Below are 24,490 nucleotides of genomic sequence, written 5' to 3'. Positions count from 1 at the left end.
GGTATGTTGATCAGCCCTAGTGTCTTTAGCATACATTTATTAAATGCTTTATATTTTGAAACACCTGAAATAGGACTTTATGCCGCGCTGTGCCCATGGGGGAACTGCCCATTGGTCCGACAGCCCATTGTTCCGACCATATTAAACCCATTGTTCCGACCACATTAAACCCATTGTTCCGAAGTCCGTTCCGAAATCATCATGATGCCCTGTGGTTAAGGTCTGGTTAGGTTTAGGCACAAAAAACCACTTGGTTAGGGTCAGGAAAAGATCATGGTGTGGGTTAAAATGAAAAAGAAAGCGACAAACACATAAGCCGTGAGCCTGCTCCGTCTCAAGCCTTTCCCAGCTGACCCAGAGCCGGTCGCGGCGCACCATGCGCCCGCCGCGAGCCGTTCAGCACTGCGGACAGTCGGACTAATGGGATGTCGAACCAATGGGCTGTTGGACCAATGACATGGACCCGCCCATGGACAAAGGCCTAATTTTTCCTTTCTAAAATTCAAGCAGACTTCCTTAACTTCATAGTGCTCACTGTTTTTAGTGGTTTATTGTAAAACTGGTAGGTGGAACACAAAACAACACATGAAACATACAGCATATCACCAAGCATGAAAAAGTCATTGAACCTTGAATACTTAAAATTCCCTTATTGATCAGACGAACATCATAAGTAGAGCCACTATGAAAGCAAATAAGACATTAGTAGTGAGTATTGAATTTTATCAGCCACTTAATATTGAAATTTAAACACCACTGAATTCATAGCATTTAAATATTTTACTTTGAAAACCACTTATCTGAATTGATTTGTTCTGAATTAACCTCTGAAATTAAAATACAAACAATTTTCATTTGCAGTTCCAAAAGCTGAATTTTTCCAATGTTCACAAATTCAGATCCAAAATTTATATTAAAAAAACTTTCAAATAACAACAACCGGGCTACCATCGACAGGCTAGCCAGTTGAGCCTGAATGCAACTTCTGGCCTGTTAGAGCACGGTCTGTCAGTCACATGACCCAAGTAAGCGGCTCGAAATTTAAACCCAAACTTTCAGCTTGACTTTTTTAGATACAAAATTGACCAGTTGAATTTGAGCAACTCAAACCAAACCAATTTTTTTTTTGTTAAATTCTGGAACTTGATTTTTGGATCTGAATTTGTGAACATTGAAAAATTCAGCTTTTGAAATTGCAAATCAAGAATCAAGATTTTAATTTGAAAACCCCGTAACTGAATTGATCTGTTCTGAATTTACCTCTCTGACGTTAAAATATAAAATTTCTTGATTTGCATTTTTAAAAGCTGAATTTTCAATATTCATAGATTCAGGTCCAAAAAATTTAGTTCCAGTTTAAAAACAGTGATTTTGTTTACTCAAATTTGATTGATCTAATTCAGATCTTAAAAGTCAAGCTGAAAGCTGCATGCGGCTCCAGAGCCGCACGTTGCCTACCCCCTGGACCAGCCTGTGCTGGGTGGCCCAGATGTTGCTATTCATATGAGGTGGTTTTCAAAGTAAAATATTTCTATGACTGCTATGAAATCAGTGGTGTTTTGATTTCAACATTAAGTATTCAGTAGCTGTTAAAATTCAAGTACCTCTGTCTCTCCTCTCTCTCTGTCCTCCATGAGCGACTTACATTTCAACTGCTTTGAGTGGACACCACCGAATCAACCAATCACTTATTGTATGTCATTATATATCAGTTTTATTTAATTTTAATTACTTATTTCAGAAGTTGGAACTTGGTTATAATGAACTCTGAGCTACTATGACTGCAGTTTAGAGTGATCGTCCCAGTAGAATCTAAGATCAAGGACTTGTTCTTTCTATCACAACTCACAATTCTTTCTGTCACAATTTTAATGTTTTACAACCATTCAAGGAGAAATCCACTGGATAGAAGGTAGAAAGTTTACACCCACAGAAGCAGCAATGTGGCCAGAGTGTAGTGCACCCACATGATGATCATAAGTACACAAGTTTGTGAAAAAGAAAATTACAACAACCTTGCAATATCATTTCTGGAATAAGTTGAGGACCTGATGGTGCAGTATTGAACAGTATAATCAGAGAATCCAAGGGTGGGCTTTCCTTTTTCTATGCCTGAGAAGTGTTTATGATGAGCCTCTGATCCGGTCAGTCTGTTACTGTTACCGTCATTTTGACACAATGGGCAGCAGTTCACCTTTTGTTTTCATGGTTTTGATCTTGGCCTTGATGTTATCATCCATGGCCTGTCGGCAGCGGTGGGCGTAATGCGCCAGCGTCTCCTCTTTCTCATCCCACGGTGTCAGAGCATGAAAGACCTCTGGAGCAGCCAGGCTGAGCTCAGCTATGGACGCCGTACGGGCGATCGTGTTGCGGTCCACACTGACACGGTCAAAGGCCACCTTCATGGAAACACTGCGGCGAAACTCCTGGAGGGCTGCCATGTAGCGTGCTATCACACCTGCCACGTTTTTCACTGGAGAAGAGAAGGACAGTGAGAGACATCAGTACATAAAGCAATATATAGTAACCATAAGGATGCTTCTACCCGCAGAATAACACTGGTATCAATATTAAAGTGTGGTTAATCCTCCATGTCCGTGTCATCCTCTTACTCCTGACTCGGGGGTTTTCTCCATCCCGAATCCTCTTGCTCTTCAGCGTGTGGTGGTTCAGAGGGTGAAGCTCCATGTCCTCAAATGAGTCAAACATTGTCGGCGAATCGACTGCTGCCACATCGTCAGAAGACGGCATGCGTGAACTTCCTGGTTCGTTTTGATTAGACCAGCAGGGCCTCCTCTTATCTAGAACTAGAAATAGAAAAACGATGGTTAAAGGCACATTTCACATATTTTTCCTCTTACTTACAGTACTGTTTATCGGCCTCAATTGTTTTGGTGTGAGTTGCCGAGTGTTTGCAATATTGGCCATACAGTTGTCTGCCTTCTCTCTAATATAACGTATCCAGATGGCACTCGGCTTGTGGTGCTCAAAGTGCCAAATGATGCATTTGAAAAACCCCACAGCAATGTCTCTTTCCAGAAATCATGACACAGTTACTCAAGATAATCCACAGACCTTGTGGTAAGATATTGATAAAGGAGTCGTATCACTGCACAGAAGGAAGAGTGCATCTACTCATGGATGAGTAGATGCTGTTGACAGCACGAGATGTCAACAGTGATGGCACCCTTTTTGGCTGAGCTGTAATGTTAGCTAGCTCAGCGGTGCTAGGTGAGCTAGCCACACTTTTCTTTTTGCATAGTGATACGGTTGGCTGTTGTAGTTCAATGGAAAGAAAACAGTGGACTATCCTGATTACTGTGTCATGATTTCTGGAAAGAGACATTGCTGTTGAGTTTTTCAGATGTATTTGTTTCAAGGCTTTGAGCTCCAATTAAAAGTGAAATAGTGCAGCAAAAGAAACTTTGGTAACGCTTTACTTGAAGGTATCTACATAAGGGTGACATGACACTGTCATAACTATGACATGACACGGTCATGAACATTGTGTACATGTCATAAATGTTTATGACTGCTCAGTGTCATTCAGTTTTTGTAATGACAAGTTGACATTATTTAGGTTGTCTTGATTATGAAAACTTGACATTAATTAAAGTGACATTACCAAAAGATGTCTTTGTATCAATCATAAGCACAAAAAGAGGTGCATTTCTTGTTCATGTCAAGTTGTCATTATAAGGACATCCCAAACAAATTTAATGTCAACTTGTCATGACAAAGACACTCTCTGGTAATGTCACTTTGATTAATGTCAACTTGTCATAATCAAGACAACCCAAACAATGTCAACTTGTCATTACAAAACTGAATGACACCAAATGATAGCAGTCATAAAAGTACATGTGTACACACATTATGTACATGTATAGACATGTACATAATGTTCATGACTGTGTCATGTCATAGTTATGTAGATACCTTTACATAAAGTGTTACCGAAACTTTTCAGTGGGGGTGGGGGAAAAATGGATACAGCATAGTATTGCAATATTTTTGTGTGGCAATGTCGTATCATCACATGGTGCCAAGTGTCGATTTTTTTTTTCAAATTATATAAATTACAAATACAAATTAAACTTTAGGTAGCCGACTTGAATAATATAATCAGTTGCTTTTTCAGTCCACTACATACATTTTCCTGCTGCAAAAAAAAAAAGACTTCCATGAGATAAACAGAATAAGAACTTCGTCTTATTGGATAAAACAGATGTTGACAAAGTTTTCCTTTGAGGATATTATTAGCAGCTGAAAACAGGTAATAAATCAAAATATCGTAACATAGTTTATCACAATATTCTGCATATCGCAACACATTTACAGTCACGATAATATTGTATCTTGACTTAAGTATCATGATATCGTATCAGGGAGCCTCTGGTCATTCCCAGCCCTACTTTTTAGTGTATTATTGTTAGGTGTTTCATTTTTGATTTTATATGGCATTTCTTGTAGACATTTAGAGTACAAACTTAATATTTACTGATTTATTTTACTACTACGGTCATTAAATGTTCAGTGGTTGTAAAAATCAGTCATCAGTACTTTCTGTTTTATTATTGCTTTTGTTTGCATCTGTTTTGTTCATCTGTTTTTATCACTTATATGTAGTGACGGCCTCATGAAGCCTCATGAAGCATTTTCTTTATTATCTGAGCCCACTAGATGGCACTCTTGGTTTAAAGAGAGAGTCTCAAAGAATGGCAATTCAGTGTGTTTTAAACCTTTTGTTGAACAAAAAGCGCCATCTAGTGGGCTCAGAAAATAAAGAAAATGCTTCATGAGGCTTCATCTGGCCATCACTACTTATATGTGAAGTACTTTGAATTGCCAATTTTGCATGGAGGCAATACACAAGAATAGTTACGTCCTGCTAACCTGCAGTCACTTTAAAAGCACTGCAATTTGCTTTCACTGCAGCAAAACTTTAGTGTACAGTAGAGTACAGTAAACAGTGCTGGTGAGGTCACTGAATTCATCAACAGGTGGATTTTCTACCTGGCCGCATTTTGTCCTGCAGGAAGTCACAGATGAGTTCGGCTTTCTTCGTAAGCTCTTGCTGCAGCAGCTCTTTGTCCTGCCTCAGACTGGAGATGATCTCTGTCATCTGCTGGTTACGGCTGCGCTCTGCACTCAGTAACGCCTGCAGCTTCTCCAGCTCATCCTGACCCCCTGCACATTTGCACACAGACAGAATTACACTTTGTTTTAACGACAGATATATAAGCTTGGGTTCTGCAGGCTCCCTCTCTGCAGGTCTTTCCAAACCTCACAATAAATCTGTACCTGCAGTATTCTCTGTAGTCTCTGAGATGGAGCTGCAACTCTCTGCATGCTCCGTGGTCCCTGTCACGCAGCTGCCTCCGAGCTGCTCCATCTTTGGGTCCACTGCTGCCTCACACCCTGGATCGTGTCCATTCTGGAGCTGAGGGCAGAGTGGGAGGAGCTTGTCTGGAGACAGTGGCTTTGGTGCCTGAAAAGCCTGTGAAGCATAGACAGCCTCGGTCACTGCCAGTGCCGTGCTAGCCACGTTAGCAGCAGTGACATTATCCTCTGCAGAGGTTGCTTCCTGCTTGATCTTCTTCTCGAAAACTGCTCCTAATGATGTGCCGCCTCTTTTTCTGGATGGGGGGGGCTCGTAGTCTGCATCATCGTCTGTGGCCGACGAATCGCATCCAGCAATGTCAAAGAGCTGGCTGCTGAAGTCCTCCATCTCTGATGCTGCTTCGCTACAGGAGAGGTCACACGATGACCTCACTGTCACCTGGAAGATGAGAAAGAGAGAATAAGTTTTTGACAGAACATCTATTTTACAAACTGGGCACAAGAAGATAAATGCTTGTAATGAATACACAGTCAGGCACATCCCATAGTAAGAAATCTCACTCATGCCACTCTGAGAACTGGGGTAACACAAGTAACCTAAAGTTATGATGAACATCTCAAATTGAGAAACTATTAAACACCTCAAGCCCCTACTTTACCTTATTGTACACACGCCCTCCAACAAACCTCTCCTGGCTCTGGCTGGTATTGGCTGAGCCTCCGCAGCCGTTGCTATGGTCACTGAGGGGCCAGTGGTAGGCATGTCCAGCTCCACAACCCCACACGGCGACAGGAACGCTGCTGGCATTGGGACCAGGTTCTGATGTCAGCAGATTACCATTAGAAGCAGAGGTGAAGTGCTGCAGGCTGGGGATGAGGCTGCAGATGGTGCCGTGGCTGTGGGCCCAGCGCACGAGTTTACTCAGACTGTCAGAGGTGGTCTGGACCGGGTCGGACATGATGGAAACCTGGAGACGAGAGAGAGGAGGAAGTGCTTACAGACCAGACCGGGCTTCTAATTGAGACAGGCCTGTATTTGTCAAACTATGTAGCCACACCAGGCTTGTAAAAGAGACTGGGTGTTTAATTGAAGTTCTATGGTATACCTATTCGCACAGTTGACATGACTTCAGATTATGATATTTGTGCAGCCAGTTCACCAGCACATGCACATGAAGGCAGACTTAGGATTCAACTGACTCAACTTTTCCCATTACACCAAAAACACTTTCAAAAATGTGTTTTCTTCAATTGGTCCACCGTCTTTTCTTTCCAGGACTACTGTTTAATGTGTGGCCTCTAACAGTCCAGCTCATCTTTAAGAAGCTTTCCATAATTATTTATGGAAATAAACTGTACGTATTGGAAACTGTCTTGGTTTGCTCAGGGCCTGGTCCTCAGATTGACTTGTACTCGGCTAAGGTGCTCTTAAGGTTTGCTTAAAACTCTGCATGACTCAGATCTGCACAGGGTTAAGTCCAGCTCCAATAGCTCTCTCAGACTGACGGGGTAAGATGTGTGTAAAGATTTGCTCAAATTAATACTGAATTTCTTCAAGATGGAGACATAATACATCAGGACAGCAGCTAATGATTACTTTATTTGGTGGTAAATCTGTCGTTTGTTTTCTGGGTTATTCAATAAAATAACTTTGTTTTGTTTTGTCTGACGAACAGTCCAAAACCCAAAGTGATTCAGTTCACTCAAGCTGTACACTGACTACTTTAAGTTATATCAAAGTGTCATTTCCATAGTGTTGTCCCATGAAAAGATATAATGAAATATTTGCAAAAATGGGAGGGGTGTACTCACTTATGTGAGATACTGTATGTACACACACATATAAATGTGTGTGTACATACACATATAAATGTGTATTAGGGCTGCAACGATTAGTCGACTAATCAACTATTAAAATAATCTGTGACTATTTTAGTTCAATTTTCAATTAAATTTTATTTATAAAGCCCAGTATCACAAATCACAATTTGCCTCACAGGGCTTTACAGCATACGACATCCCTCTGTCCTTAGGACCCTTGCAGCGGATAAGGTAAAACTCCCCCAAAAAAACCCTTTAAGGGGGGGAAAAAACGGTAGAAACCTCAGGAAGAGCAACTGAGGAGGGATAGTAGTTGACTGATTGGTTTGAGTCATTTTTCATAGAAAAGTACTGTAAAAGTACCCCAAAATACTCTTATTGCAGCTTCTCATGTTCAAATATTGGCAGCTTTACACACTCTCCCACGACGGTGAACTAAAACCCTTTGGCATGAGTATAAAACAAGACATTAGATGACATCATTTTGGGGTTTGGGAGAGAAAGTCCGATATTTTTCAACATTTTAACACATTTTTCGATAAAATGATTAGTCGACAATGAAAATAATCGTTAGTTGCAGGCAGCCCTGCTGTGTGTATGTGTATGTGTGTGTGTGTGTGTGTGTGTGTGTATATATACACACAGTATATAGATACATGTGTATATATCTATATATGTATATATATAAAGAAAAGCATCAAATCCTTACTTTTGAGATACAAAATAACTAAACAGATTATTTGACTGTCCAAAGAGTGCACTTTCGTCAATCAATTGTCATTTTTTCTCGACAAGTCGATTAATTAATGAATCATTGTAACTTTATCATAAATGAGAAATGGTCACATGGTTTGCTGGTCTTCTTACTCACTGTCCTTAAATCATAATGAACCTGCAGGTTCACCACTTGCATAGTCAGTATTTAACAGGCCTACACTTTAATGTTATTTAGATTAGCTAATGTAAGCCAAGATGAAAGTCATTGAGATTAAAGAGGATTTAACACTAACATTTTCAAGTGTATAAATGTATATATATTACAGGCCATTATGGTTAGCACTATACAATCAGCCAATGTGTACATTTACATATGTTTAATGTAGAATAAGCTGGTTTAAGTTTAATATTGTGATTTTATTGTATTACTATCTTTATGATCATTTACTGGTTACTTATTTTGTTTGCAAATTTGGAACCCCCTCACACTACACACTCACACAACAACAACAACAACAACAACAACACACAGCTGTAATAAGTGACTTTTACGTGCAACTCTCTCTTTAAACTACAATCAAACCATCAGCAGGGACAAACAAATCCTCAGACTCGCTACATGTTAATTAGATCTGCAGGCAAACCACAGCTCATTAGGCTCAAGAACAAAGCTCCTGCACTCGATCAACATGTCTCATATTTACCTCTTATATTACACATTAAAACATCCCGGCTGTGACTCAGGCAGGTTTCACTTCATCTCATCTTCCTTGTTTATTCCGCAGTGTCCGAAGCTTCAAACTGACGCGACTATTAATGTTTTAATGACGCAAATAATGTTTGATGAAATATCATGAATATCACATCAGACGGGAGCGTTTGTGTATGTATGACACTCTTTGTCTGGAAGGTTTCACGCGCTGCCAGAATCCAACGTGAAAGTCGCTTTACTGCCACCAGCTGGACGGGAGGAGGAACTGCAGTCTCCAGTCACTGTGTGTGCAACACTGACCTCTAGTGGCCACCAGGGGTCAATACACAATACAGATATTATGTTACATTATATTACATTACCAGACTTGAACCCCCAGTGCACATACACTGAGAATGGACATTTGCACATTTATTGATCTTTGTTTTTCAGTGTAGCAGGGGAGTAAATGTGCTTTTTTTTCTACAAAGTTTAAAATACATGAAGTTTTCAGCCCTTCTCAGACTTTATAATGGGTGTGTATTGCGTGAGCTAGAGTGGGTGATGTCATCACTAGAGTGAAGAGCAGTTGTAAACTCATCAAAAAATTTTCTCTTCAACTCGCTCATACGGCCACAATTTTCACTGTACATACACAATTTATCCAAAAAAACGTAGGAAAATTTGTCCTGATCACAGAAATATTGACATGGAATCTGTCACACGTACACATTTTTGCTGAGCGGCTCTAAAGCGAAGGGAGCGCCGATTTTTTTCTCATTCACTCCCATGTAATCTGAGAGGAGAAATTTCTGGAAAACAGGTGCAACACATTTTAAACTCGCTCTGGTGACCACATTTTTGACTCGAGAAATATAAAACTTGACACGCGCGTTCACGACAAGTGGCTGTCTCTCACCATCACTTTATTTTCATGATTGGACCAACGGTTTGGGTATGGGAAGAATTTGTTAGAGGAGTTGAATCTCCTCTAAAAGGGCTCTCTTCTCTGTGTTTTGTCTGTCTCTCTCTGCTCTTCTGCCAGGTGCACCTAGTTTATTACCATGGCAACCGCTGTGCCACAGAAACTCACAGAAACATGATGTGTGTGTGTGTGTCTACATGTTACATGCACTGTAAATGAGAAAACTATTCATCATGACCCAAAGTTTGTGATGGGAGTAAACTAACTCATCTAATTTGCATATTGTGGCGTCACGAGGGGGCGGCCATATTGGATTTAATAAATCTCAGTAAAACATTCAAATATTCAAATCATTCAAACTTTATTTTCTTAAAGGCAGCTATTCAGTGTGGCGTCAGCTTTTCAACAAACTTTCAAACATTCAAATCATTCAAACTTCATTGTATTCAAGGCAGCATTGCAGCGTGGCTTCAGCTCGCAGCATTCACACCCGCAATTTCTTCAGAAATTGCTTCTCTAGTTATCATCATCATCATCATCATCATCATTATCATCATTATCGTCATCATATCATTATTATTATTAGTAGTAGCAGTATTAGTAGTTGTAGTAGAAGTATTTTTAGGCTTTAAATGCACATGGTCAAACTTTATTTGTGTATTGCTATAATGTTGTAGGACTGTATGACTAAATGCAAAGGTGTAACTGGAGAAATTCTGTGCTTGAATTCAGCAACAGCTGAAGGAACACCTAGCGCCACATGTAGCACCCCTGGCATCAGTCCAACACTGACCAGGGACAGAGCCTGGAATGGGTAGGTCCTTTGAATGATTTTTAATACAGCTAATTATCTGTTATAGTTCAAAATTACGTAAACATGTTCAAAATATGACCATATACTTCCCACCTTCTGTAAAACTGATATTTCAACCACATTCTTGATCATTTATTTCAACACCACTGATTTGGTTATGCTTAATACTTGTATTCAGCTGCAGGTTAAGTGACATCTAGCACCACATGTAGCATTCCAGTTACTAGACAAACACCGGCCAGGGACACTGAGCCTGGAATGGGTAAGTCTGTTTAATAATCTTTATTTTATTTAACTTAACACTCAAAAAAAAAAAAAGATAAACAATGCATTGACAAGATCAGTGACAAATCTCGCCACATTTCATGGATACAGATAAGACAAAATTTGGTAGTGTATTGTCTTATGCTATCATATATCTGTATCTGTATTTAAGGATTAACATCAAATTTGCATGTATCATGTATTTCAGGTGAAAGAGCAACAGGCACAACCAGCTCTGCTTCTACTCTACAGCCTGCAGACAGACACCCCATCACCCTCAACAAGTGCTGAAGGAGCAACAGGTACAATCAGATCTGCTTCTACACTACACTACTACACATTTATTTTGCCATGTATTGTACCTACCAACAGTAGCCCAGCAATAGCTTCTGCTGAGTTACAGCAAGACCACTTTTATAAACCACATGCAGAACTGCAGTACACAGTAATACTAGAAAAAGTAGTAACAATAACAGCAATTAGTCTGGCTTATTTACCTTTGCTAATGATTATTACAGACGGAGGGATTGCCCGTCATATCATAGCAACATTTTTTTGTTATATTTTTTATCAATATACTGGGGACTGCCGTTGGGGCATATTCTAGCATGTTTGAATGTTGGGGGTATCGACCTGTATCTGGGAGTATCGACTTGTAATGCAGTGTTTTCATCATCAGTCATGCAAGATCTTTTCACCATTTGTGTGGTTGTCTGAAAGCCATTAAGATACAGCATGACTTCTATAATCTTCAATAATTCACATTAAAGATTCCGTCTGAAACAGACTGTCAGTCAGCAAAAGCAGGTTCAGGTGGATTATTATAAAGAAACCATGAACAGTTAATAAAAAAAATGACATGACGGTACCTCTGTCTCTCGTACTCATCTGTCAGAGTGAAATAATTCCTGTGTATAAGGAAAATATGGCAAGAAATGAAGCTAAAATAAAACACTTATCATTTCATTTTTGACTACAACTCTTAAAGAATAAAACAAATGACATTAGAAAGAAACAATAAAAAATCAGTTTATCCAGTTAAAATCATTTGAAATACACTTGCTAATACGTACCGATGAGATTATGAGGTATCTTGCATCACCTGAAGGTGGTGTTGCAGCAAACACAGGATGACGGCAGGCCATTTTTGTTGTAGTGAATGGTATGACTGTTGGTTTTTGTTATGCTGCTGCTGTTTCATTTCAGAGACAAATATTGTACTTTACAATAAAACACTCATTTGATAGTTACTAGTTACTTGGCAGATTTACATTACGTTACAAATTAACAGCTGCAGGGTATTTAGACTTGCACTGTAGAGTTTGTCCCCTATTGTTTTCTCTGATGTTGTTTCATCAGTCCTCTGAGTTAAGGCCTAAACTGTGAGATCAGCTGTGGGACGATCTGTTGACCGTTGATCGTCAGAGTTATTTTGTTCACATAAAAAGATGCTTCCGAGCATGTTGGGGGTGCAGAGAGCCTGAAGAAAACAACAGGACCAAATGTTCATGCCTCAACAAATTGGCTGTCAGTTGTACTATAAGTTATTATGGCCGACACTGCTGCAAACTTCTAGTTTGCATATACAAACAATATCACCACTCAATTATTTCTTAAATCAAACTTCTCTCCTCTGCAGCTTTCCACTGGGGTTTAGTTCAAGCTTGCTCCTTATCGGCCCTCCAGAGCGGCTCTTTGACTTCTAGCGGCAGCTTGTTGAACAGGTCCTCCTCCACCACCAGACTGCTCCTCTTCAGCCGCCGACACTCGCCGAGCTCCACCGGGAGACACTCGAGACGGTTCCCTCTCAGCTCCAGCTGGGTCAATCCGGTGAGTTCTCCAAAGTGTGATGGCAGTGTCTGCAGGCAGTTGTTTCCCAGATTCAGAGTACACAGCTTCTTGCACTTGAACAGTTCTGGGGGCAAAGTCTCGATCTGAAGTGGAGAGGATAAGGAAAAGAATAATAAGGGCTGTAAGTTAAACAGTGAACAGAAAGCCTGAGTTGTCAAATTTTTTAATCAATATGCGTTGGCAGGTGAGGCCACAATCTGCAATGTGAGCAAAGGGCATTAAGAAAACGAGGCAGCTGTTTCCACTGTAGTGGAAAAAGGTTCAGTTCTAGTTAAAATAAGATCAGAGGGCAATTGGGCTTTGCTGTTAGATTTAAGGTTAAAAAGTCTCATTAACAAATTTAGGATAATGGGGAAAAATGGCTTCAAAGATGTCACTGAATAAGTTAAAACCAACATCTAGCAAAACTATATGTAATTTTTGTTTATCTAAAAATAAATTTCAATCTGTATTCATTGATTGTCCAAAGAAATCACATCCTCTTTAAACACCTACATGGACACAATATTCATAATTATGCAACTAATTTGAACTGATAATGTGCCAACAGTGTGAAGAGGAGTTAGATAAGAGAGGCCTTAAAAACACCAGAGACACCAGAGGGGTCCTGTTTAATGGAACTATTTTTGGCTGTACACAAACCTGCTGGAACCTATTTTCAGAGCGCAACCACACAAGTAAACACAATAAAACAGCAGTAATAGTAGCCTTTATTTAAAACACATGATCCTGAGTGAAAAGCAATGTTTTCAGGAAAACTTCTCACAGTGAACAGAATGAAATTCCTGCATTGTGAAGCAAATTAACAGCATTTTATTAAGAATTAAATGATCCACTTCAGCCAAAGCCAAGCTTAGTTGTTTGTTAGTTTGTGTCAGTTTTGACACTTCAAATGTCCTTTGTTTTTCCTAGTAAAGTACATCAAAAAACTTCCCAAACATACTTCGATTTTAAAGCGCATTTTGCCTAAGAATTGGCACTAAATGCTTCAACAGAATCTGTCAAACCAGACATGTCAACAGGTTATACACAAGTCACTGAAACAAGAAGTAACGAGGAGTCCTTTTCATTATACTACCGTATGCTTTAGTACTGTACATGTGATGTTTTCTGCACTGTAGACAAGTTGTCATTATTCCAGTTTGTTCCCTACACCTCCTTACCTGTTAAAATGCAACAATTTTTGAAATACTATTAATAAAAGCTATTCATGAGACAAGAAGCTGAGTTGTGCCACACTCCTGTCTTTAGAACATTACCCTGGAAAAGAAAGTTGTGAGACATTTGTTAACTATGTGGCTAAACTAGTTCAGACCAAGGATTTGAATAACACAGACTCAAGACTTGTTTGCTCAGCATTTTAATTATAAACTGTCACATAAATATAACAAATTACTTGTTTTACACAACAGAATTTTTCTCCTGTCAGACATAACAACATAACATTAAATAAATAAATAAATACAAAATGATAAACTTATTGTTTTTTTTTTTAACAAATTTTTCCAAAAGGTCCAAAAATCTTTTAGTGTTGGCTTGCGTCGCCTGGAGCTGCTGGTCCTCCTTCTTAGCCTCCTCCTTTAGGAACACTAACAATTTCCCATTACCTGCTGGTAATTTACTGGCCCCATATATATCATGCATCCCTAATGCCAGGTTCACACTACATGATATCAGCCTGATTCTATTTTTTTTTTAAAATTCTTCTATTTTTACTTTTTATCCGTTCCCGATTGCCTTGATAAAGTTAATGCATTTCAACGTCATTTCAAACTCAACACTTCCTGTATCTGTTTCAAATTAAAAGCCCCTTTATAACATCTGTTAAAAGAATCCCTTCATTTTCTAAACATGCTTTTATTGTGAAACACTTGCAGGAACTTGTTGTGGAGGATTCAGTGACTTGCATGTTTACATGTGGTACTTCAAATGTAGCTCCTGCCATCTGGTGGGGCTTTTTACCTTATTACAACAACATTTCGGCTGGCACATGAACAGACACAGTGACCGAAATAATAGCAATAATGACAAAAAAATGGACAAGAATAACCTGATGACATCACACATTGTGAAAGACGACTGGGGATAATTGGTGAGTACCGTCGTGTAGTGTGTCACGTCTGTCGGCCAGGTCACGGCACGATTTTATGACTCCACAATCGGCTATTATGACATAGTGACTGTTGGAACAGACAGAAATGTCGTGTAGTGTGAACCAGGCGTAAAACAGACCAAAATTATATCAATGTTTCAACTTGACTTCTGTCTGATTTCAAATCTAAACTTCTAAGGACAATTTCAAACTCAGAAATATAAAGCATCGTGTATATGTTGATAATTCACAACTGCAAAATTGCCAAAGCCTCAGTCATGTGGTTATCTTTAAAGCCATAATGCCCAACCTGTCTCCTGAGATCACAACAGTTATAAGCGTTGACCTTCATAAACACCTTATCGGGGTGGGGTTGCACCAGTTTGGCGTATCTCTCTACTAAATTCAGGATTTAGTAATTACTAAACCACTACTAAACCCTTAGGAATTACCAGCTAGTTTGCAACTAGTTGTTTACTAATTTCGGTTGCACCAGACCAGTTTACGCAATCCCGTATCTAGTAGATGCGTTGTGGTTACTAGTCGCATGATGTGCGACAACAACTTGGCTACCCCATCAGCGTGCGGAGCAGAATGTACACAGGAACAGCTGGGCGCAGCCCGGCAAGATACTCCACAGTCTCTTCAGTCGTTAAGTAGCCTACTGTAAACGATATGTATCATACAAACTGTGTAGCATTGTCGTTTTGGGATGCATAAAGTGCAACGCACACCGCCGCTGGCGCGGCGCGTTGGCCGTCAAGTGCCGCCCCCCAACACACACACCGGCAGCGGCGCGCAGCGGCACCTTCGACACTAAAGTGTATTTCCCACCCCAGCCCGCTAGGTGGCTGTACCTACACCAGTTGCCAATGGTTGCCAACTGCTAGTAACGGGTGAGTTTCTTATCAAAATCGTCATATTATAAATTTGAAAACTTAACGTTAAGCATCCAGATACCCCTTTGAAAGCTGCAAATGAAACCCACAATTGACTAGCTTAAAGCGTTAAGCTAACGTTTTTTTTTTTCAGCCTTTTAGCTAACTTTAGCCTAGTTGTGTAATTTAACACAACGGTTATTTTTTTGCTTATTTTTAACAGAAGTAGTAATGGACAAGAAAAAGGCTGTCGCCTTTCTTCTGCTGCGTCGCAGACTACGGGCAAAGAGGAGGGCTTGGGTGCACCCCATAAACGAACGCAGGCAAAAGCAAGGAGCTGCAGGCAGACCCTGAAAAGCATCGAAAATACTTCCGGACTTCCGGAGTGCAGCTGAGATGGAGCAAATTCTCTGCATAATTGGTGCAGACATCACAAGGATGAATACAAATTCCAGACGTCCCATTGAAGCAAAACAGAAGCTTGCTGTCACATTAAGGTAAGACTTAAAAATATAATTTAATAATAAGGTAAACATCTTAGGGCCGTTTGTGTTATCTTGTTTGTGGAAGGACCATTAAAACAATAACGCTATGTGAGCATGCCATTGAATATTAGGAAGACTAGTGAGAATTACTTTCAAACAAAAAAAGATTAATTTAAAAACACTGGACTTAAAAAAGGTTACAAACAAGACGTTTTGTGTTCATTCAAACAACATAATCAGTTGCAATAAATGCAGCAGGAAGTAACTCTGTATTTGGCTACAAATGTATTCATTGGCCAGAGTTACTTTCTGCTGCATTTATTCCAACTGATTATGGTGTTTGGATGAACAACAAACATCTTGTTTGTAACCTTTTTTTTAAGTCCAGTGCTTTTAAGTAAGTATTTTATCACCTGGATGTTTTAAAATGAATGAATTAGTTAGAATTATATATTTAAATGAAAACTCATCAGTATGGTTCCTTGAAACCAATTTTATTTCACAAACAAAAATAGAAGAAGATATATGATGATAAACACATTTCCAAACAAAGGGTCAATAAACAAACTCAGAACAATCTTGAAAGGTAAACATTTAAAACCATCTTTAACAACAAAGGTGAATATTTATAACAATACTATCAATACAATGCTATCCTCTGTAGCTCCTTCACAGCTGTTCATAAAAAGGATCCTGCTGTGCAGACGGACCTCCCATACACCCATGATAGGGTTGGGTGTAGTTAAAAGGGGGCTGTCTACCTTCCCACTGCTGTGGTGTGACAGACCTTGGCCTGTCATAAACCTGAGGTGGACACTCCTGGGATGTTTCAAGTTCATCTAAAATCTGCAGAAATCTCATTTTTGCTCTTGTTTTGTTTCTGTTGTTGAGCCTCTCCATTTGCGGGGCCAAACTCAACAAAAACAGCTCAGTCTCTGTCTTTGGAGCTACCTTCTCTGGCTCTGCCTCCTTTGTGATGTACTCCATCAATTTTTCATTCAGAATTGAGTTGGGGCTTCTGCTCCGGTTTCTTCTGCTGGATGGCCTGGTGAGGTTGTGCTCAGAGGGGGATAGAGCTGCACCCTCCTGCTGCTCCTGTGTCTCCTCTCCCTCTGTGTCCTGCCCTGGCTCAGAGGCCTCCAAATTGCCCATGGTGCTTGATGTAAAAATCAAGAGTTAATTTTATTATTACAGAGGCAAATCACAATAGAAGTTATCTCATGACTCTTTTCATGTAGAGCAGGTTGAGACCATACTTTATTTGTAACAATTGTAACTGTAAATCATTTTTAAACACATTCACATCTAACCTAATGTGAATGTTTTAGATGTTAAAAGTAAAATAATTATTTTTGTCACAGATTTTGTAATGGTAATGCATTTAAAACTGAAAAAGCTTTTGTCAGAGGACTAACCTTCTATTTGCCAGATGTGGCAAAAGAAATGTCATGAGGGGGGCAAACCTCCAATCCCGCTGACTTGATGCCCCAGATCCACTGGGAAGCTGCTGCTTTCTCCGCCATTTTGCATAGGAGTCTCTCAGTGACTTCCACTTTGCACTCTGAAACTATAAATGTGATAACTGTAAATTTTTGTCTTTCAGGTACATTGCAACAGGAGACTCTATGTCCAGCCTGGCTTTCTGCTACCGCCTAAGAGAGAGCACTGTTGCCAGCATTATAAAGGACACTTGTGCTGCCATCAATCAATGTATGATAGACACCTACATGCCCCAGCCCACTGAAGATGCTTGGAGAAAAGTAGCACAGAGGTTCATTGAAAAATGGAACTTTCCAAATTGCATTGGAGCTATTGATGGCAAGCACATTTGCATACAGGCACCCCAGTGCTGTGAGGGACAAGCTGTGCGAGTACTTTAACTCACCACAAGGAAGTGTCCCATGGCAGGACCATATGGTTTAAATAGAAGACACGATGAAAAAGAAAATGGGGATTTTTTTATGTGTGTTAAAATTTGGCATATTTTTTTTATTTATGGGAGAGCTGCCAGATCCTAGAATTGAAATTTGCCGTGGCTATAGATTAATGGACAATATAGTAAACTGTGGTTCAATATGTGAATGTTTTTGAAAGAAATATGATTCAATATGTGAATAATTTTGATAAAAATGTCATTCAATATGTGAAAAATTTCATAGAAATATGATGAAATGTGGCTTGATTTTTATTTGGTTTCGCAAATTGACTTTGTTCTCAAAACAACGGTTTTGTACTTGACATTTGACATGTAATTTATGACTATATCACAAAGATGAGAATAGATGTATGAATAAGTCATTACATTTTAATGAGGTGTGTGTGAAATAGTTTTGAGTGGAGGGCCATCACTTATTGACTACGTGGGCCCTCAGGACAGACAAGTTGAGAACCACTGTTTTCAGTTTATGTCATAGACAGATAAGATAGACTGACAGACAGACAGATAGACAAACAGATAGATAGATAGATAGATAGATAGATAGACACAGACAGACTGATAGATAGATAGACACAGATAGATAGATAGATAGACACACAGGCAGACAGACAGACAGACTGATAGATAAGACAGACTATAGATAGATAGACAGACAGAGACAGAATAAAAAAATATCCATAACCATTTTCAAGCTCACCTGAGGATCCTATCTCCAAAGCTATTGCTCTCCAGGCATTATCTTTTTTCGTATTATCTTTATAATGTCGAGATTGTGAATCATATAATTCCGGGTGTTTCTCCACCTCAGTGATTAATTTTTCCTCATCCATTACTATACCAATTGCTACTGTCCAAAAACAACCACAAACAACAATAGAAACGGTAGGTGGCGCCAAATATCGTGTCTCCTAGCAGCCGGAGTTGATAATACGGTGGCTGGGACGTACATAACAGGCTTTTCTCGCAGCGCCGGCCGCGCTGGAAATAGAGCAGTGGGCTGAAGCAGTGCGGCGCGGCGCGACACCAGTGTGGGTTGGTTCATAAAATATAATGGAGGCGGGCGTTTTGACGCGCGGCGTACAGCGGCGGTGTGTGTTGCACTTAATATTCGCCCAGATAGCATTTTGATTCAACGTTGAATTAGTGTTAGGGTAAGTTAGGGTAACAACGGAAAACAATCCATTTTAATTTAGTAATGACTAAATCTTGATTTAGTAAACACTTACACTTTTACTAAGGTTAGTAAACACTTAGTGAGAGGTGGTCCGGCTCCTGGCCTTTGAGCTAATCTTATTCACACATGATACAAAGATAGAGGGAATTACCTCTCCAAAAACACAGGAATTACGAATAAGCTTTTACTTAAGTTAAACCATGAATGAGAAATTTAAAGGAATTTTAGCCTCTCACCCTGTTTGCTGTCACAGCGAAGTACTGCAGGTTCTGGAGGAAGCCCACATCAGCATGGATGTTGGTCAGATTGTTGTGACTCAGGTCTAAGAAGCGCAGCTTGTGACAGAAGAAGAGCTGGCTGGGGATCTCCTTTATCTTGTTTCTGTTCAGATACAGCCTCTCCAAGTTGGTAAGTGTTTTGATCTCAGTGGGGATGTAGGCGATCTGGTTGTACCATAGCTTCAGGCACACCAGCCAGTGCTGGTGCTGGAAGTTGATGATCTCCTCTATGGTCTTCAGGTTGTTGTCCTTCAGGTCAATCACCCGCAGGTTGTGCAAACTAAAAATGGACTTTGGAATGTCTTCAAGGCCGCAGCGAACAAGCTCAAGCTCTGTCAGGTTGACTATTTTCATCAGGCTGTTGAGCATCATCAGCTTGGTGCCCTCATTGTTGATGGAGAGCTTCTGGAGGTGCACGCCCACACCCATCACGACCTGCAGCAGCTTGGTAAGGTTGCTTTTCAGACAAAGCACTTTGAGCCTTCTGAGCTCCCGAAGCCCATCAATGACGATGTAAAGATTGTTCTCGGCACTCAGGTTCCCAGTTAAGTGAAGGTCACTGAGGTTCTTCAGGCTGTAGATCAACAGTGGGATCTCCTTGATGTCTGTGAACTTGATGTGAAGAGACTTCAGGTTCTCTCTTAGGAAAGCAAGAGCTGGTGCCTCAATTTTAGCTGGTGTATGATAGAGCCACATCTCTCTCATGTTGGAGAGCTGGGCGATGATTGGTGGGATAGTTACGTCCGGGATGAGCTCCAGCTTGAGCACTTCCAGCTCAACTGGATCAAATACTGTGTCTGGGATTCCACTGAGCATAAACAGATGCAGCTCCTGCTTATACTGGGAGGTCTTGGTGATGCGCTGCTTCAGCTTCTCCATCATCCACTCATTGTTCAGGTTCAGCTGCCTCAGCTTGTTCTTGCTCACCTCTGACAGAAACACAGCAAAGCATTTGGAATAGGGAGGATCATACTGATCTATCATGTGCAGCATGAAGGCAAAATCGTTCTTCAAGTCAGGGATGTCGCTATAGCTGCTTTCCTCACGGATTGATTCAAAGGAATATTGTTTGAGGGAGCAGCTGAGCATCCAACAAAGAGTGTACATGCAGATAAGACCATAAACCACCACCAAGCTGATGTAGAAACAGGCCAAAATCTTGAAAAAAGTGGCTAAGGGGTGAGCACAATAGAACGTGCTGTACCCTGTTAATTTCTGTATGTTCACTGTGCACACTACACTGAACCTGATGTAGCGCACATAGTAGGCTGTGTAGCTAATTATCAGTACAAACTTGATTACTTTGATGATGGTCTGACGTACTGTGTATAAAGACGGTATACTATGTCACCCTCCTCTACGTGGATCCTGAACTTCTTCACCTTCTCAAAAAGAGCTTTGGCCTGCTCCCCTTCCTTTTTATCCAAAACCCCAGTTTCAAAGCGATCTACAATTCCTTGTTCAATTCTGGACTTTGTTCGTTGCAGCATGGGTACGCTAGCCTCAACATCCTCGCTCACACATGAGGCCTTCTTATCCATCGAACCGTTCATCTTCCCCAGAGGCTTGGGGTCGCTCTCCTCCACCACGGTCTCAGACAAAGCCCTTGTTGTCCACGGGGAGTCAAAGCACTTGAGGAGGATGGAGACAAAGTGCTCCAGTTTAGAGCTTGTGCGGGGGAACTTGAACCAGAAGTTGCTGCAGGCCAAGAAGATAAGGGTGTGGAGTAGCACCAGATATGGGAAATATTTGGCAAACCAATATAGTTTGTTCTCGTAGCAGACAGCATCGACGTAGTTATACTGATGACGGTCAAGGTCATACTGAATGCCTTTGGGTTCCAGTGCATAGGCGGTGCTTACATTTGGGGTGGGCATGGTCTCGCAGGACTTGTTGACCACCCACTTGCAAGGCAGGCAGATCATCTTGTCCTGCGTGACCTGCAGCATACCACCGAACACCGCAATCATCAGCATGACGATTGAGATGTAGTCGGTGAAAACGTCCCACCATGGCTTCAGGATACGGTACGCTGGCTGGGAGTCAGCAAAGTACCGGAGCTCTGTGATGGGAATCATGATGGTTTATCTAAAAAGACAGAAAAAACTGGAAATTAGTGGGTGATCTATCAAGTTTAAAACTCCATAAACTCTACTCTTTAAAACTCCAGTGGGCCTCTATTCTAATTAAATGTAATCCCATTGGTTCCTTCAATTTGTGCATTAAAAAGGCTGTAACAGTCAATATTAGATTGGGCAGTCTTAGGCAGTGTCATTATTTAGGATCCTTGTGGCCTGAAAGTAGAGCCTGTTCCTGAGCCTCTCAGTGCTAGCCTAGTGTATCCGGTACTATCTTCCCAACCTCAGCAAGGAGAAAGGCTGTTATCTGAGTGGTTGGGATCTTTAATGATTCACCTGGCCTTATTATTGCAGCGCCTGGTGTTAACAGCCAGAACCCGTTGATATTTGGGAGGGTAATTGGTCAATCAGTCCATCAGTTGATTGACAGGATATGTATTAATAACATTTTGATGTAATATTTGAGTAATTTCTAAGCATATGGTTACAGTATGATCACACAAAATGAGAAATTTTAAGATTTATGTGTGTATTTTCAACACACACTGCAACTAATGATTATTTTCATTCCCTGTTGTTCTGATTATTTTCTAAATCAATCGATGAATTGGTCTGTCTAAAAAAAAAATTGAAGAATCTAGTGAAAAATGCCCATTAAAATTTCTCAGAGCCTACGGTGACATCTTCAAATATATATATACACATTTTTCCAAACAACATTCAAGAACTTGAAGACATTTAATTTTCAGTTATGTAAAGTTTTTGCTTGAAAGATAACCCAAACTATGAATGGCTACTCAAAATATCTGCCGATTACTTTTGTGATGATGAATTAATTTGTACCCTCCACCCTTGTGTATCACTAGCTTCTTTATGTTTGGAGCAACAATGCAAGTCTACCTTTGCTAAGGCTTCTAAACAAAATCAAATGTATGTAGTGCAAAGCATCTACCTCTACAACTACGAATAGCTTCAAATGGATACCATATTAATACATGTAGAAAGACATTCCCCCTTCTGCGAGCTCAATGCTAATATACTGCACATAATCACACAGATATGCAATTTGGTACTGAACTCATCATCATACGCACAGTCCAGTCAGCATGTTTAAGGTCAAGTAGCACACAAAGACCGGGAGTCATTGTATTAGCTGTAAAGTCTACGGAGCATCAGAGATATCCTGCCTATCCTACGTGCCCTGATACCACACTGTGGTTCAGACACTGCAGAGTTAGCTGGAAGTAAAAGTGCCACAGATCCTGACACAGCATGCATGTTCACACGCAAGTCACTGTTTCTTCATCTATCACCTGATGTGCAGTGATTCCTCTGCGCAAACATTTTGGTGGTAAAAGCCTCTTCTTTCAGGCTAATACTTCAGTCAAATCAGTCAAATCAGATTTTAACATATCAAAAAATACAAACATGAGTGACTATTTCTATTCTTCCATTTTCTCTCCTTCAAGATCAGATTAAATTATCAGAATCAGTGAGGATACTGAACAACAACTTAAACTTTGACTGAAGGCTCTCAGGAAAATGTGAGTGATACCAAGTGAGATTTGGTTGATGACAACTTAACAAAGAAACCCCAAAACCAAGACTCTCCCAGGCATCCATTTATACTTGAGTATTCAAACCACAACTAGGCTACTTCCTCACACGCTATGTGTGTAAATAATTCAAGAAAATTAGCAATCTCACCAATTTTTTTTTTCATCAAGTTGTGTCAATGCTTAATGTTACCCCCAGATTAAGTTGTTATCTTTGTGAACATCCAAATACCACGTTCTGATGACTTCTGCTTTCCTGTTCTGAAAATGTATCACCCTGCCCACTCCACTCACCCCTTACTTAGAGGAAAAGGATGAAATAGGATAGCTGGTCAAGTGGTCACAAAAAAAGCCTTGTTTTATCCAGTTCAAACCAGAATGGCAGTACAGTCACTGTGGGCCTCCTCTGTGAGGTTGCTGCTTTACTTCAACTGAGAAATCACAGCACACAAAGCTGCCAAAACACCTCTGTGAGCATTCACATGGTTTTAGGGACAGAAATCTCTGACACCAATGCAATTTCTATTACACTATGGCCACAGATTAGACACACATCCAAACTAGAACAGCACAATAAATGTGTTTAGGCTGCTTACAATCTCTATTTCCTGTGCCAAGCACAGTTAGCAGACAAACTTAAAGCGGCAGACGTGTTCCCAAAGTCAAACTGTATAGATAATGGCCCTTCACATGAGGGCACTGATAAGATCAAGTAAACTGTAACAACAAAGATTCATGTACCATGCCTTAAAATAGAAGTTTTTGAAGACTCATCACCAGCATCAAGTTACAGGAAACATGCAGTCACTGACATCATTAGGACATCCAAGATTAGTTTCGCAATATCCTGGCACAGGACAATAAACAACAATCTGAAAGCGGCTTATCTTGCCTGTGCATCACACTGCATGTATTTCCAAACCACTCCTCCAGACTTTCTACCAAAGACTTCTACTTTGTGGAACTGAAGCCAGTAGGCGATTTGATGGGGGAGGAGGGACACGCCATTCCCCCTTGCACACATACTCACTTTGACTGGCCTCCTAAGTGAGTGCACAGAGAACAATATGGCAGTGAATTACTGAATCATATCACAAGTTATTCATTAGACTGGGATTCGTCACCTCTGTTAAAAATTAGCAAATCACCTACTGACTATAGCTATCTGATCACTCTCACCACCACCAGAGGAATTCAGTAAACTAGTACTAAAATGAAAACTGGATTTAAAAAAAAAGGTCAAGGCTGGATTATAAAGATACTCTGCTCTTGGCATCCTGCTTGTAGCCCTACCCCGGTAAATTTCTCCTGAGTTTGTTCCCTGAACAGAGCTGCTTTTGTGTAGGCAGTCATTGTAGATGAGGCCCTGACACATGGGCTGATAGAGGTGCGGGCAAACCTGGCTGCTGTGAGAGCCAATATATTACGGGTCCATGTCATTGGTTCGGCGTATGGTGCGCCGCGACTGGCTTGAGGCGGAGCAGGCTCACGGCTTATGTGTTTGTCACTTTCTTTTTCATTTTAACCCACACCATGATCTTTTCCTGACCCTAACCAAGTGGTTTTTGTGCCTAAACCTAACCA

The 24,490-nt window shown here is 40.4% G+C and overlaps 1 protein-coding gene, 1 long non-coding RNA gene and 1 pseudogene across 2 annotated transcripts; 1 reads left to right on the top strand and 2 right to left on the bottom strand.

Annotated features, from left to right (window-relative positions):
* Nucleotides 1-547: 547 nt before the first annotated feature.
* LOC125878583 (uncharacterized protein KIAA1958 homolog) lies at nucleotides 548-8,919 on the bottom strand. The gene is made up of 6 exons (XM_049559877.1): nucleotides 8,586-8,919; nucleotides 6,003-6,311; nucleotides 5,305-5,782; nucleotides 5,017-5,190; nucleotides 2,613-2,807; nucleotides 548-2,473 (listed from the first exon to the last, which is right to left on the bottom strand). Exons 2-6 carry the CDS (start codon nucleotides 6,300-6,302, stop codon nucleotides 2,166-2,168), a joined length of 1,455 nt encoding a protein of 484 aa, XP_049415834.1. The 5' UTR covers nucleotides 6,303-6,311; nucleotides 8,586-8,919; the 3' UTR covers nucleotides 548-2,165.
* A 1,876-nt stretch (nucleotides 8,920-10,795) lies between these two features.
* Nucleotides 10,796-17,943, top strand: LOC125878599 (uncharacterized). Its single transcript, XR_007447762.1, has 4 exons — nucleotides 10,796-10,877; nucleotides 12,215-12,405; nucleotides 15,620-15,893; nucleotides 17,485-17,943. It is a non-coding gene; the product is annotated as an uncharacterized LOC125878599 (long non-coding RNA).
* On the bottom strand, nucleotides 12,234-23,705 carry LOC125878578 (volume-regulated anion channel subunit LRRC8A-like; annotated as a pseudogene).
* Nucleotides 23,706-24,490: the final 785 nt, after the last annotated feature.

This window comes from Epinephelus fuscoguttatus, linkage group LG18, assembly GCF_011397635.1.
Source record: "Epinephelus fuscoguttatus linkage group LG18, E.fuscoguttatus.final_Chr_v1".
Classification (NCBI taxonomy): Eukaryota; Metazoa; Chordata; class Actinopteri; order Perciformes; family Serranidae; genus Epinephelus; species Epinephelus fuscoguttatus.
This window is presented reverse-complemented; position numbering and strand designations above follow the sequence as displayed.

What these genes read in the sequence shown, in the direction of transcription:
- LOC125878583 (XM_049559877.1), bottom strand. Translation starts at nt 6,302, where the DNA reads ATGTCCGACCCGGTCCAGACCACCTCTGACAGTCTGAGTAAACTCGTG. An exon ending in GAGGGCGTGTGTACAATAAG is followed by an intron (nt 5,783 to 6,002) that starts GTAAAGTAGGGG and finishes CTCATCTTCCAG; the next exon opens with GTGACAGTGAGGTCATCGTG. An exon ending in GCAGGACAAAATGCGGCCAG is followed by an intron (nt 2,808 to 5,016) that starts GTAGAAAATCCA and finishes TTCTATTTCTAG; the next exon opens with TTCTAGATAAGAGGAGGCCC.